Below are 15,575 nucleotides of genomic sequence, written 5' to 3' on the forward strand. Positions count from 1 at the left end.
TTCTAAGGGTTTCAGATCTTCTTGCCCTTTCTTGTTCAGAGTACACCCACCTGGCTTATTGTTTTCTTGGGTTTTGATAGGAATCTTGTTTCTTTATTTTTTAATTTCTCATAGTTTTCGTTTTTAGGTTTTCACTGGTTATGTCTAATTCCTCCATGTCTTTCTGTATTTCGTATAACCAGTTCGGTCTGCTTTTCTTGTTCCAGAAAAGGTCGATTATCCGTCTGATAAGTCTGGTCTCTTCCATTCTGAAAATATGTCCTAGAAAGGAAATTCTCTTCTTTCTAAATTTATTAGTTATCGGGATGATAGTTTTGTAAATCAATTCGTTTGGAATAATTCTCTAAATCCCGTCTTTTTTAATGTTTTTCCCGATGCATCGTCGTAGAATCTGTCTTTCAATCTTTTCCAGTTTGTCGGTAAACCTTGTCTGGTAAGGTCCAAATACGGTTTCGCATCCGTAAAGTATTTCTGGTCGGATAACTGAGTTATAATGTCTTATTTTTGTGTTTACGGACATGCATTTTTTGTTATAGATGTTTTGTGTTTTTATTGTGGCTTTGATGAGTTTATTTATTCTTTCATTCCAGTTCGGATTTTCTTGGAGGTTGTGCGTGATGTTTTCCCGCAAATATTTAATGTTTTCTACTATTTCTATGTCATTATTGTTTATTTTTACTTTGTTTATGCATAGCGGGTCTCTCACCATAATTTTGGTTTTTTCGTATGAAATCTTTAGGCCGATTTTTCCTGCAATCTCTTCCAGTGTTTACAGTTGGTACCTGGCCTCTTCTATATTTTGGGATAGTAGGGCTAAATCGTCCGCAAAGCCTAGGGAATTTACTGAGATACCTTTTTAAATTTTAACGTTGTCTTTATTTAATTTTTTCCAATCCCGTATTATAAATTCAAGGGCACAGTTGAATAAAAGCAGTGACAATCCATCTCCTTGTCTCAGTCCTGTTTTGATGTCGAATGGATCAGATATTTCTCCCCTGAATTTAACCTTGGATTTGGTATCCGTTAGTGTTAGTCCGATGATTTTGACTTGTTTTGGGTGAAGCCCTAAATTTCTCAGGATTTTTAGCAGGGATTCTCGATGTACACAATCATATGCTTTCTTGAAATCAATAAAAGTCACTACCAGTTGTTTATTCCTTAGTTTATGATACCTTATAATTAATTTTAAATTTAGAATTTGTTCTGGGCAGCCTCGCCATGGTCTAAATCCCCCTTGGTATTCCCCTAGTTCTTGTTCCAGTCGGTCTTTGATTCTGTTGTAAATTATTCTTGATAGAATTTTGTAAGTGCAATCTAGTAAGGAAATTCCCCTATAGTTGTCAGGGTTGGTTTTATCACCTTTTTTATGTAAAGGGTGGATTATTGCGGTTTTCCATTCTTCCGGAAATTCCTTTTTGTGCCATATTTTTACCATTCCTTTGTGGAGATTTCTGTGTACTTTTCTGACGCGTTCTTCCATAATTTTGCAGTCAGGAATTTTTCTCCACTTGCTTTGTTGTTTTTCATTTTCTTCAGAGCTATCTTTACTTCTGCTAATGTTGGTGGAAGGATGTTTTCTCTTGGTGTTTTAATCTGGGTATTTATGTTTATTTCTTGTTTTTTTATTTTCTTATTTTTATTCTTGTTTTATATATTAAAAAAAAGTTAGCAGAAAATGTTATACATTTTTGATAACTTTTATTCTGTTGTAACCTGATCACTAATCGGTATGGCGATAAGTGTGTTAAAACCATTCTCTTGTGAATAGACCTAGAAAAATCTTATATTTTTTAATTTTCAGAAGTCGACAAGTATATCAGAGCTCACGTTAATGTATAGATATCAAACTTGAATATTATTTTTTTTTTTTTTTAGATAATGAAGATAATGATAACCAAGAAGCACCAACAACAACATCATCACCTACATTGTCATCATCACAAGATAACCACCCTGATCGCCATCACCATAAAATAAGTGTAAAAGAACGTTGGGAGCAGTCGTTGATGTCATCATCTAGTTTATCACAACTGTTCATTCACATGTATACTCTAGGTAATATTTCTGATCTTCAAGCCATAGTTTCACGGTTAAAAATAAGTTTGAAAGGACCAATCTGGGGCCAGAAGGATAAGTATCAATCCTTTAAAGTAATAGTTTGTGCTCTTTTCATTGGTGGAGTTAATAATAGGTTATTTCATTTAAAAACATTGTGGTGTTAACCTTGAAATAAAAGTCAACTTCAAGGTCAAATATAAGATCACCATGAGGTGTCCCCCTCCAATCTGAGTAACTTTTGTTTAGATAATTTTTTTGTATTATGCGTAGTTTATGAGAAAATCGCCTGCATTGATTAAAATGAAATACTCTGTGTATTAATATATATATTTTATTATTATTAAAAAAATACCAATTTATAAAAAAACAATTTATTACATATATCTTATAGCTACATTTTTTTAGCTTCTTTTCTATATAATTGCTGTCCAAGTTAAGGCACTTGTCATATCTGTAAACAAGTTTTTAAATACCTTTGTTATAAAACTATACCTGTAGTAACACTAATTTTCAACTCCTTCTGATTTTCAAAACACTACATATCTTAACATTTCTTCATTTTTGGGAAAAGGTGATATCACTGAGAGCCAAATCGGGACTGTATGGTTAAATAACTGCCATTTGACACTGTTAATTTGGTGTTAAGTGATACTACAGTAGGACAGGACAGGACTACAGGACAAGTGTTGTCATGAAGAAAAACAATGCCTGAACTCGGTATGCTGCATCGTTTGTTTTGTATGGCCCTTCTCAATTTTATACACCACTATTCGTGATACATGAAATCTACAATTTTCTTGAATTTTCATCTATGCTTGTAAAACAACAGCCCTTAAAGGTTCTCTTTTATTTTTGGGAATAGAAAGTCACATGGAGCCATGTCTGGTGAATATGGCGGCTGGGAAGGTATCATTATAGTGTTGTTTTTGGCTAAAAATTGATGAACAAGCAATGAAGTGTGAGCAGGCGCGTTATCATGGTACAAAAGCCATGAATTGTTTCACTACAAATCCAGGCTTTTTTTTTTAATTGCTTCACACAAATGGCGTTGGAACTATTAGATAATACTCCTTATTGATCATTTGACCTTGTAGCAAGAACTCATGATGCATTATGCCGTTTAAATCAAAGATCACGGTGAGCGTAACCTTCATATTCGAATGTACTTATTGTGCTTTTTTCAGTCTTGGTAACCCAGAGTGCCTCCACTGGGACGATTGAGCCTTAGTTTCGACATCATATCCGTAAACCCATGTTTCATCACCTGTTACGACACGTTTCAGTAATTATGCATCATTGTTGGCTTTATGTAGCGACTCCTGAGCAGCTTCCATTCAACCGCTTTGTCTACTGATTTTCTCATCGTGAAGTGGATGCTCAAGCATCTAGTGAGGATTTTCTGGACATCCAATGCATGATGTTGTGCAAATTAACTTGCCCAGATAAATGAAACAATCTTTCATCTGACTTGAAATACAGCATTGGATCTAACCTTTGACAATGTTTTTGAGAAGTCCGTCACAATAATTAAAGATGTTTTGGTTTGTTTGTTACTCTAAGTTGTTGCACAGGTGGTTACATAATATACTTTCAGATTTGAACAGTGAACAGTTTTATGTTTAGATGTGTGTTTTACACTACTTTATTGTTCATGGGTCATTCCATGTCAAATCAACAGGGTGGATAGCCATTAACAAACATGGGATTTTCATGAAATTTGGGATGAATAACTGTTGATAAAGTTATGAGAAAATACTGACTTTCAGATCTCCATCATTAACTGGTTTTTTTTTTTTTAGAGCCCTTCAGATTTGCTGGAAAATGGCAAATTTTGACTTTTGGCAATAGCGTTAGATCGACATAACTTTATTATTTAAAGGTAGAATGATAAACTTGGACTTATTTTAAAGCTTATTTGATGCTCTTTCACATGTTATAAACAAGCCTATGTTTACATAAATATATATTTCAAGGTCACTGCCTTTGACTTTTGACCTTGAATTATAGAAAAAAATCTAATGAGGTAATATGTTATTCATTTGTTTTGTTTGGTAATAAGAAATAGTATATCTCAACTCAATCTAATGACCAATTAAAATAATGATGTGTGTAATTAATACAAATTGAAAGACAAAATGTATTGAAGTTTACTATATCATCGGTTTAGTCCTAGTCTGTGTCCATTGTTTTAGTGTAAACAATATTAAATAAAACCTAAAATGTGATTTATTTGTGGAATAACACGATATTAGAAAGCATGAACACTATAAATTTACCTGCCCTGAAGTCGTAATATTCAGAGTTCATTTTGCTAAGTTTTGGTGTAGATACTTACAGTTTTTTTTTAAAGTCAGGTATCTTTTGAAGTACGGTAACATTTTGCAATAATAAATGTTGTAATCCATTTCAAAGAGTAGGTCATAATAATGTTACTAAGATTTTAAGAAAAGCGTTATCATGGATAACAGAAAAATATTCAAGTTTAGAAAGAGTTATTGAAAAATTATCATTCTCCTTCGCCATTCATTTGTTGCTTCTCAGTAGTCAAACTTCTTAAAAAATTTAAAAACTGTAATCGTACCTGGAATCTTTATTACAGTATGCGACTGCTGAAAATTATTCATTTTTGTTAGAAGATGAAGTCTAGAACTATCGACAGGCTAAAGTTCTTCCTTTTGCTAATTATTTTAAAAACCAAGAATTTACACTTTAAATGATAATTTAGTTGTTAGGGACTACCTAAGCGTGACACAATATCAATTCACCTTTTTCAGAAAAAACTAATTCAGTTTTTAAAAGAAATATATAATATTGTGGATAAACTAATTTACTTCTCAGATGGCTTAGCAGTACAATATAAAAATCGTAAAAATTGTGTGAATGTATCGTATCGTAAATTGAAAATTCGTATAGAAAATGAAGAATATGAACAACATAAAGTTTGCATGAAATTGTAGTTGGTTTTTCTGACATAAAAGGTTTTGTCACATGCATTTATACTGATGCGTGGCGGTTGGTTTATGTATTATCTACAAATGAATCGACAGAAGAAGTGGAAGTAAGTTCTCTTCATCCATCTCCTTCTTATGTTTTTCCAGCACATAGTGATATTCTGATATTACCTCGACAGGAAGTACTAACAAAAGGTAATAAGAAAACCGCTACTGAATGTACATTATCTGAAAAGGAAACTGCTCGGGCAAATGAAAAACTGACAGCGAAATAATCAGTATTTCAAATTAGCACGTAAAAACTTTTAAAATTTAACACTAATGTTAACGGTACAATTTTTAAATAGCAGTTATTGAACGCCAATTAAAATGTCAGATTACATTTATTAAATCATTATTATAAAAAAATTATTAAGAAATATTACTTTCAAAAATTAATCTTTGCATTAGCATTAATAAATATACAAGTACTGTTGATGTATTTTATCAGACTATTGTTAAAATTAATACAAATAAAATATTAAAAAATTCAGGTCCTTTTTTTAATTCAAGGTCAACAGTGATGACCTTAAACTCAAAATTTATGAAAATATAGGCTTGTTTTATATAATATGAAAGAGCATGAAGTAATCTTTAGAATGAGACCAAATTTATAATTCTACCTTAATAAATAATAAAATTATGTTGACCTAACCCTGCTGTCACAAGTCAAAATTTGCCATTTTCCAGCAAATTTGAAGGGCTCTAGAAACAAAACAGTTTATGGTAGAGAACTGAAATTCAGTATTTTCTCATAATTCTATCAAGAACAGTTATTCGTACCAAATTTCATGAAAATCCCAGTTTGTCAGGTTTGTCCTTGTCGATTTAACACGGATGACCCGTATAGATTTTTGTCGACCGGCAAAAATTTTTCTTTGAATATTGGCTATGGCCTCTGGAGTCCTAATGAAAGTCATCTATTTCATTTTATTTTTGAAACTAATCTTTTTGTATGCCATTTTTTAACACGACTGTCTGTACTACTATTGTTTGGATATTGCCGTTTGGAAAATTTTCTGCAAATATATGAAGAGTTTCTTGAAAGAATCCAGATCGCACATAAGCTTACAAGGTAGCAGCCCTTTTCTTGATTGAATAAGGCATTTAAGAAAAATGAAACTATACTGCACTGAAACACGAACAGTTTATTATTACAAATATATGAGACTAGTAACATACACCACCAGTATTGATACTAACAGTAGCACTGATGGTAGTGGTATTAAAGATGACACTCAAATAACTGCAGTTCGAGCTGGCTCATTTCAGTTTTAAGTAACTTACTCTGTAGTGTAATATTAGGACTATATTAGTAGTAATAAAGTATTTAGTATAATAACATAGATGTTATAATATATCTTGTGTATTAATATTTGTTTAATATTGTTGCATGTTCATGGTTTGATGGGGATATTGGGAGGTAGCACATGATTTTATAAAAATTTCTTATAAATAACAATTTATTACTCTTCAATAACTAACTTTCAATGTACAAAATACTGGTTAAATTTAAATATAAATTAATTTAATAGCGATTAAATTATAAATACCAAAATAAAATTCCATTGTAAGATAACAGTTGAAAAATCAACAATTCACATAATGCAAGAATTATTCACTTTTAATGTTTACGGAAAGAACCGCCTTACACTTTATAATTGAATATCACTTTCACTTCTGTTAACAAAGAAATCACTGAACAGCTTCTCATTTTTAACAACTTTCAAAAATTGAATGCTCTTGGTCACTTGATTGCATTTATCACATATTGAACTCATCCTCCATAGGTCCTTGGCAGTGTTTGTATTTTTGGGCCTAGTACCTGTCCTGCAGTACGGTATCTGACCTGCCCTTTTTGGTCATACATAATTTCCATTCTCTACACCTTTTGCTTTTCTACAGGGTGATTCAAAGAAATGGCAAATTTAAAAAATTAAATAATGTTAATGAAAAATCTTTTTTAGAAAATGAATTTTATTTCATGTAATTGTACAAATGTTGCCATTTTAGGACACATACATTTTAGTTTATTTTGTAAAGATGACATCTTGCAGGTGACCTCCTCTTCTACGTAAACACTCACGAAAGTCTCTTCGTTAAATTGTTCATGGTTTGACGTAACATCTCGACCGGAATTTCCACAATTGCTTCTCGGATCTTTGCCTTCAGTTCTTCCGTTGTAGCAGGTCTACTGTGGAACACTTTGCTTTTAAGGTGACCCTGCAAAAAGTAATCGCAAGCTGAGAGATCAGGCGATCTGGGAGGCCATCTAATGTCACCGTTTCGTGAAATGACACGTTGTCCAAACTATCGGCGTACAGCTGCCATCGATGTTCGTGCAGTATGTGACGTTGCTCCATCTTGTTGAAACCAGGCTGTGTTAAGAATCTGTGTAAATCTCTTTTGTTGTTCCACAACAAAGGTTTCAAGCACGGCTATGTAACGAGCCGACATCACTGTAATTGCAAGACTGTTGTCATCCTCAAAAAAATAAGGGCCTATAACACCGTAAGATGACATAGCACACCACACGGTCACTTTCTGGCTGTGGACGCTGGTGTAGCTGCATAGGATTTTGTTGTGCCCAGTATCTTAAATTTTGCTCGTTAACAAATCGACTGAGGTGGAAATGCGCTTCTTCTGACATCCACAGTTCGTGAACAAACTCTTCGTTATCGTTTATCTTCTGAAGCATTACATTACAGAATTGTGCTCGCACAACTGCATCGTTCAGTTTCAGTTCCTGGACGATCTGCAACTTATATGGATAGAATTGTAAGTCCTTCACTAACATTCTTCGAACACTTGAACTATGCGATTGTAAAGATGTTGAGAGACGACGGATTGACCGATGTGGACTTCGTGTGACAGTATCTTGTAAAGCTTGAACATTCTGTGCTGTACGGACGTTTCGCTCACGGCCTGGAGGTTTCTTTTTCATTGCTGAACCAGTTTCCCCAAAATTAGACATCCGTGTTTTAATTGCATGTCCTGATAGAACACGGTCATGCTGTCCCAGATTAAAATGACGGCAAAATTCTCTACGCGCTCCCTCCACACTGTCATTGTTTTTGTAAAACGCTTTGATAGCAAATGCACGTGCACCACTCCAAGGATCCATGATAACTAAATGGCAGGTTACATTAGAGAGGCTGGCGCCACTTATCAAGTGGTACCAATCGCCCACGGCTACCAACACAACTTTCAAAATTTCCCGTTTCTTTGAATCACTTGTAGAAAGAATTTCTGTCGTTTCTTCTAGATTTTTCCTTTTTAATTTCCTCTCTCTTCTGAAGCTTCTCTGTCTGTAACAATATGTTAGTAAATTTTGTTTGTACAACTGTGCATCTTTATTGATATGTGTAAAATGTATAATGTCTTTATATAAAATACTGGTTTAGTAAGACCTTAAGTAATATAATGTTTGGCTCGTTCTCAAAAAATGTTTTAGTGTTACATGCTTCCACGTATTATATTCACTTCCGTTCAGTTCTTTATAAATGATGAAATAGATAGCATGTTGTTACCGGTATTTCTTTTGGAATGAGTGAGAAATCTGTTGGATCTCTATTGTATTTGTCGATTTATATTTAGTTAAATTTTTTGGGCTTATAAATATCGTTCGTGTGAGGTTGATGGCTTTAAATACTGTGTATAATGATATTGAAATTGTGTAATTATTTATTGCTAGCGCATTAAATTTGTTGTTTAGTTAACTCTTATATTTACATTAGAAGCGGTGGACAAACTTCAAAAGGCTGTTCAGATATTTAATATTTCATTCTAATTAGTTCTTATGGCCATTTATATATTTCTTGTTTACAGAATTCAGCAAATATTTATAAATACATTATTTTTTGTTTATTAAATATCTTTTATTAATTTCAGAGAGCAGTATAGAGTGGTCAAAATCAGCACTCAAATCATACAACTGTGGGTTGTGTAAACATCGTGATCCTGATAAAATGTTATTATGTGATTCATGCAATAGAGGATATCATATGTATTGTTTGAAACCAAAATTAACAGTGAGTATATGTGTTTGATATGAAGTAGTGTATTGTATACATATACGAAGTTATCTCAAATTGTTAGTTATCAGTAGCGTACTAAGTTATTCAGAGCGATCAAAAATTATAATTAATTTTATCAAAATTTGTAATGAAATTGTAACAAGATTTGTTCTTTTGTTTGAATTTTCATACTTTTGTGCACGACAGCAACATCATTGAACAGCGTTATTACATTAAGTTCTGCCAAAAACTTAATAATCCCTAAGTGAAATAATTTGTAAGATTAACCAGGCTTATGGGAAGAGAGGTATGGTGGTGGGGTTTATACAAATGAAGAGTGTGACATTGACTGTGATCCAAACTTCCTTAAGACCTTTATAACTGGTATTAAAGTTTGGTTGCACAGGTACCATTAGAAACCAAATCTTAGTCATCACAAGGAAAGTCACTGACAAAGAAAATGAAGATGTATGAGGAGCAAAGTGAAAATAATGGTGACCAGTATCAACTACATCTGATATGACCGTCGTGAATACACACCAGAAGGCCAAACTCTTGGTAAAAAATACTATCTGGAGCCTCTGCGTCATCTTCATGGTGCTTTTTGGGTAAAGTTAACAAAAATAAAAGAAAACACAGCTCGTATTTGTCAAAAGAAATTTGACTTTAATCGGAAAGAAAACAAATGAACTTAAGTTAAATCATAACCTTAAAAAATAAAAACAAATTATGAAATTAATATAACTTAATGATACTTAATAAATATCAGCTGAATCAACATATGAACAATGATATTAAATGAGCATGAATATACATTTTTTAAATACACAATGTAACAAAGCCTGAAAACAAGAGAACATAAAACACCTTATTTTCAAATTAGATACTTAAAACATAGCATCAATAGAAAAGTGGAACTGGAAAACAGTTGCACTACTGACATATACTGTAATATGAAAATTAGCAACGAACAAATGTCCTTAACTTAGAAAAATAAACTACAGTAAATCTTAATTGGCACTGGCCTTTCCTGATTTATGAACAACAAACTTAGCATTAAATAATTCAAACATGTAATTCTAGTTTAATGTAGAAAAAAGGCCACAATAATATTATAGTACAAAAAGAGTTAATTACAATAATCAAATTGAAATAAATAAACAGGTAAATAGAGTTCATTTAGTAGTAAGCTTTCTTGAAAATATAAAATTACAAAGAAGTCCTAAAACATAACTGCACATCAGGAGTAATTTGCTTTAGGTTAATTTAAGAGAAGTATTATGAATACAGTTCGTGAGTAGAAAAGAATTAATCTCGGTGATTAACAAGTTACAAGATTAAATGATAGAGTTAATTACAATAACAACAAATTATAATAATTAAGCACGTAAAATAGGTTGCAGCTGAACAATGACACAAGCTTATATAAGTCACCTGTCGTGACTGCACTTAAGTGAATAAATGGTTTTTAAACTAAACGTGAAATTGAAAATGCATAAGCTACGATGAACTGAATGTTCCACAAATTTTAATGATAAAATAACTGTTTAACGTAATAAATAATGAAAATTGAAGTTGCCTGTAGCACACAAATATAAGCAAGAGACGAACTCGTGAATGACGGTAAATGAATACATACAGTAATCCTGGGCATAGTCCGCAGTGGTGTATCAGGAATACAGGAGTGAGACATGGTTTAGAGGTTAAACAGGATGTGGCGTATCAAATATGTAGCAACGAGTTTGGAGAGATTCTGCATCGATGAAAATTGTAGTAAGCAGCTGGAGAAGATTCGGCGTCGATAGAATTGGCAGTTTGTAGTGATTGCCACACATTTCACAGGGTCGTAATATACTGAATTGGAAGATAAACTTAACAAAGAGACGAGGCAAAACAAAACATAGAGTTCGGTGAAATCACGCAACACTGATGAGTAAAACTAGAGAATATTTCAACAGAGAAATACTACAATGTTTATAAGAATATGAAGACGACAAAAGTATTAACATTATACGAGAGAGAGAGAGAGAGAGAGAACATCGAAGCCTGGTCCTCCAATGCTGGAGGACCAGGATCCACACAATGTGAAAATCAGGACTAGAATGACCAAAGCTGGCGTGGTGAGAGGTAGGGGAAGCGAACAAAGCAATGGACAGAAGAGTGTGTGTGTTGACAACAAGAGTAGTGTCTAAGTGTTAGTATGAGAACGATTAGAGAAAACGTGCAGAATTCGGGAACGAAGACATAACAAAAATAATTTACAAGCAAGCAGACCACTAAAGAATTACGTAAGACAGATAAAATAAATTTCTGAATACGCAAGTTGAAGAAATGACATCAGGGCAGACAAAGAGAAACTTCTAGGAACTATGACAATATTGAAATCGGTTGAGAATAAAAAACACTTAAGAAAAAATATATATATTAAGACTAAACAGCAATAAAAATAATGCGAGATATGAAATACGTTGACACCAATATGATGATGCAATCAGTAAGTCAAACTGGAGACTGAGAGAAATGATATCGAAAACAAACCCAAACAACCTATTTAAAAATACACCTAGATAAGCCTTACAAAAATGCAAAATAAATCTACCAAGCCTGTAAACTACAAGACTCGACCGTAGCCTTGAATTCATTGGAATAAAATCAACTTTACGCGTCGGTAAACAGTGCAGCTTGGTGCAAGAGATGAGACTGTGGGGATCATGCAAGAGGCAGTTTTATCATCGTGATAACACGCATGCGCATTTTTCATATTAATCCAGGATTTCTTGATCCCGCGTGGAATTTCTCTTGGTTCATCAGGCTCCTTAATCGCCGTTCATAACTTCTTATGATGTCTGGTTTTCTGCAGACCAAAGATGCCACTAAAGAGGTTCCAATTGAAGGAAAACTTTGAGTCACAAGTACATCATGCTGTGTGCCATAACACAACTGGTAGTCATTTCAGAGAGGACTGAAAAATGTTTCTGGCTGTGGAAGGACACACTGGGTTGTGCTGTGTGATGTTTTCAAAGAGACTAGAATTGGAAGCAACTAGATAAGCTTCTTTTTTATGGTCTGCAGTCAGATACTTTTTGAAGAAATCTTGTATTAAGCGGATAAAAATATATACTGTAAATTAATAAATTAGTATCTTCTTAAATTCTTAATAACCATGTTATACTGATGGTTAGCCATATTTGTCAATATGATTGTGTATATATATTCGCACATTTAATTTTGGTTTCAAGGTATTGCAGTAAAACCTTCAGCTGTTATTATTGGTGTATGATGATCCTAAAAAACCCCAGAATGTACAATATTCCATTACATGGCTAGTCGGCAGTTATAATCAAACATTAAAATAGAACTTCAAAGTAGTTCAGAATGAGAGACAAATGATGCGACTTATTAATATTGTAGGAAAAATTTCATAATGGAAAGACGTTTTTGAATTAAAGTTAAGTTTAACAACTTAACTCTAGGCATTTTTACTTAACGTTTTATTTTCACGATGCTACTTTTCAATTGTGGAACTATCACATAGTACATGTATTTTACTATAGTGTGTCATACAGTATTGTTAGTTCTACACGTACTTTATGGCGTTAGAAGTTCATTACAGTACAGCACTTGTTTTTGATTTCAGAAAGTTCCAGAAGGTGACTGGTTTTGTCCAAAATGTCAACAAAAAAATGACAAAGATAAAGCAAAGAAAGAAAAGAAATCTAAGAGAGTACAAAATAATAAAGAGTCTGAAAGGCAAAAGGATGAGGAAACTGATGATAAATTAAAGTAAGTTATTGACATTTATCAATATCATATTGTTATTTGTGGGTTTGGGGCCTGTAAAATAACTTACTTTTTTCTAAATTTAATGTATTAGATTTAGAAAATTTCTTGTAATATGATTTTTTGTTGAATTGAAGACAGCTATTCGAAATGACTTTGTTAATCGCTTGTGAATACAATATTGTAGCGTGTAACTGCTTGCAGTTTTCTGAGTTAATGCTACAGTGCTTTGTAGTTTTCTTTATGAAAAATACTATTTACTTTCCACATATCACCTTAGAATTCATTTATTTTTGAAGTGGGTTCTGCATTACCCTTTCAGACACTGCTTGATGATATTTTTATGTGGAAAGATCAGTTGATAAGTAATACTGTTCAACATGATTTTTGTCTCATGAGTACCAATAGGTGTACTTAATGCAATTTTTTATCCTATTTTCAAATATGTATTTGTAATTTCTCCATCACCCACAGTTTTTTATTATTTTCATTTTTTTAAATATTTTTAAACATTTTTTTTGTCCATTTGCCCATTGTCAAGTAACAGCTTCTGGAGCATTGTAAATATGATGGAACCAAATGAGCTAACTCAAAGGGTAGCGTTGCTACCGTTGTGCAGATTCAGATGTGTATAGACATGTACAAATGTGATCTCATATAGCATACATGCATCAGAACGATGCCAGTTATGAGATTGTAGTGAACCAGTAAACATGTCATTGTGAGTGCTTTGTGTGTCTGAATTATTGTGTATTACATATTTACAACTTTATTTCTTTTAATTAGTCATTAGTTACAAAAGGCCTAGAGTTTGTGTTTAAATCATCCTAACAATTTTTATTATGTATGTGACGGTAAAGTGACGCTTAAGTTCCAAAGGTGAAAAAACCTTACTCCATTAGTAAAAAAGTATTATGAACTTTATTTTGGTGTAAAGTCTGGGACCAAACAAGGGCCTGGACCCCACATATCATCTGTTTATCTTGTTCTAGGCTTCTCAGTTCATGGAAAAATGCCACATGCCATGTAATATCTCTGTGATTTGGAGGGAACCCAAAGATCACTCTTCTGACTGTTATTTCTGCTTGACAAACATTAAAGGGATTATACCAAAATGAAAGCATACAGTGGTATACCCTAACTTGCAATCTACTATGAGACCAGTTCAACACTGCGAAGAATTCCTATACGAAAGCCTCCAGAACATGTGACATTAGATGAACAAAGCTCAGAGCCTGATGCAAGTAAAGAAGTAAAAGAAACAGATTCTGGTGATACAACTCTTGAACAAAGCAGTTCTTCTCAGCCTCATTTACTGACCTGAGAAAATCTTCACAATCTCATACGAGATTTAAACTTATCCAAAAAACAGTCTGTAATGCTTGCTTCCCAGTTAAAAGAATGGAATCTTCTTCAGAAGAATACAAAGATATGTACTTGTTGTAATCGTCATTCTGAATTTAAAGACTGTTTTTAAGAAGAAAATGGCTTAGTGTTTTGTAATGACATTTCTTCTCTTATGGAGAAACTTTGTAATGAACATAACCCAACAGAATGGTGCTTGATCATTGATTTCTCTTACGTTAATTTAAAAGCTGTGCTTCTGCATAATGGCAATAAATTCCCATCAGTACCTCTGGTTCATTCTGCTAGTATAAAAGAAACATATGAAAACTTTAAGCTTCAATATGCAGTGTATGAATGGAATATTTGTGATGATTTGAAGGTAAGTGTACTCATTCTTGGTCTGCAGCATGGTTACACAAAATACTGTTGTTTTTTTTTTTCTGTGAATGGGTTAGTAGGGACAGAAAAAACCATTTCAAGAGCGAATCCCTCATTCCTAAACAGAAAAATGTGAAACATGATCCATCGTATAATCTACTCATTGTGTATCTACCTCCATCATATCAAACTAGGATTAATGAAGAATTTTGTCAAGGCCATGGGGACAAAACTCCTGGTTTCATGAACTTAAAACAGAAGTTCCCTAAAATTAGCGACGCAAAAGTTAAAGAAGGAATATTTATGGGTCCACAAATATGATCACTAATGCATGATGAAAAGTTTGAGAAACTATTGAATCCACTGGAGAAAGCAGCTCGGCAAGCTTTCAAAAATGTTACTCAGAGTTTTTTGGGAAATCAAAAAGCGGAAAATTACCGTGGTATGGTCAATGATCTTATAACATCTTATAAAAATTTGGGTTGTAATATGTCCTTAAAAGTACACTTCCTGCACTCGCATCTAAATTTATTCCCGGAAAATTTTGGTGCAGTAAGCGATGAATACTGGGAACACTTTCATCAGGAGATTTCGGCTATGGAAAAGAGGTATCAAGGCAAATGAGTCCTAATATACTGATTATTATTGGACCTTCAAGAGAGATGCTCCACAGATAAAATATAGCAGAAAATTATTTCTTACTTTCTAAGCGAGTCAAATGTTTGAATATTATGTAGTTAAAAATGCACAACGTATTAAAATTTTTGAAATTATAAATGCCTGCCTCTCGGAAACCTTATGTGACGGGCAAAAACCGATATCATATTTGAATTCAGGAGAAAAAATATATCAGAATCACATATTTTTCTTCCTAAGACAAAAAATATTCGTTTTGTTCCTCGGTGTAATCATCATTTTTTTCTAATAAATTAGATACTATTGAACTTTTGTGTCCTGTATCTGATAATTTGTAAAGTGATAACTGTAAATTAGATAATATGGTTAT

At 32.9% G+C, this 15,575-nt stretch overlaps 1 protein-coding gene across 2 annotated transcripts in view; it reads left to right on the forward strand.

Moving 5' to 3' along the window:
• Positions 1-15,575, forward strand: part of Acf (ATP-dependent chromatin assembly factor large subunit) — a 151,869-nt gene that overhangs the window by 89,055 nt on the left and 47,239 nt on the right. For both annotated transcript variants that reach the window (XM_075367686.1, XM_075367687.1), the window contains exons 18-20: positions 1,876-2,055; positions 8,940-9,079; positions 12,702-12,847. In XM_075367686.1, coding sequence (XP_075223801.1) covers positions 1,876-2,055; positions 8,940-9,079; positions 12,702-12,847 — 466 coding nt within the window. The remainder of the gene's footprint in view (positions 1-1,875; positions 2,056-8,939; positions 9,080-12,701; positions 12,848-15,575) is intronic.

The sequence above is a fragment of the Lycorma delicatula genome, chromosome 5 (assembly GCF_047948215.1).
Source record: "Lycorma delicatula isolate Av1 chromosome 5, ASM4794821v1, whole genome shotgun sequence".
Lineage (NCBI taxonomy): Eukaryota > Metazoa > Arthropoda > Insecta > Hemiptera > Fulgoridae > Lycorma > Lycorma delicatula.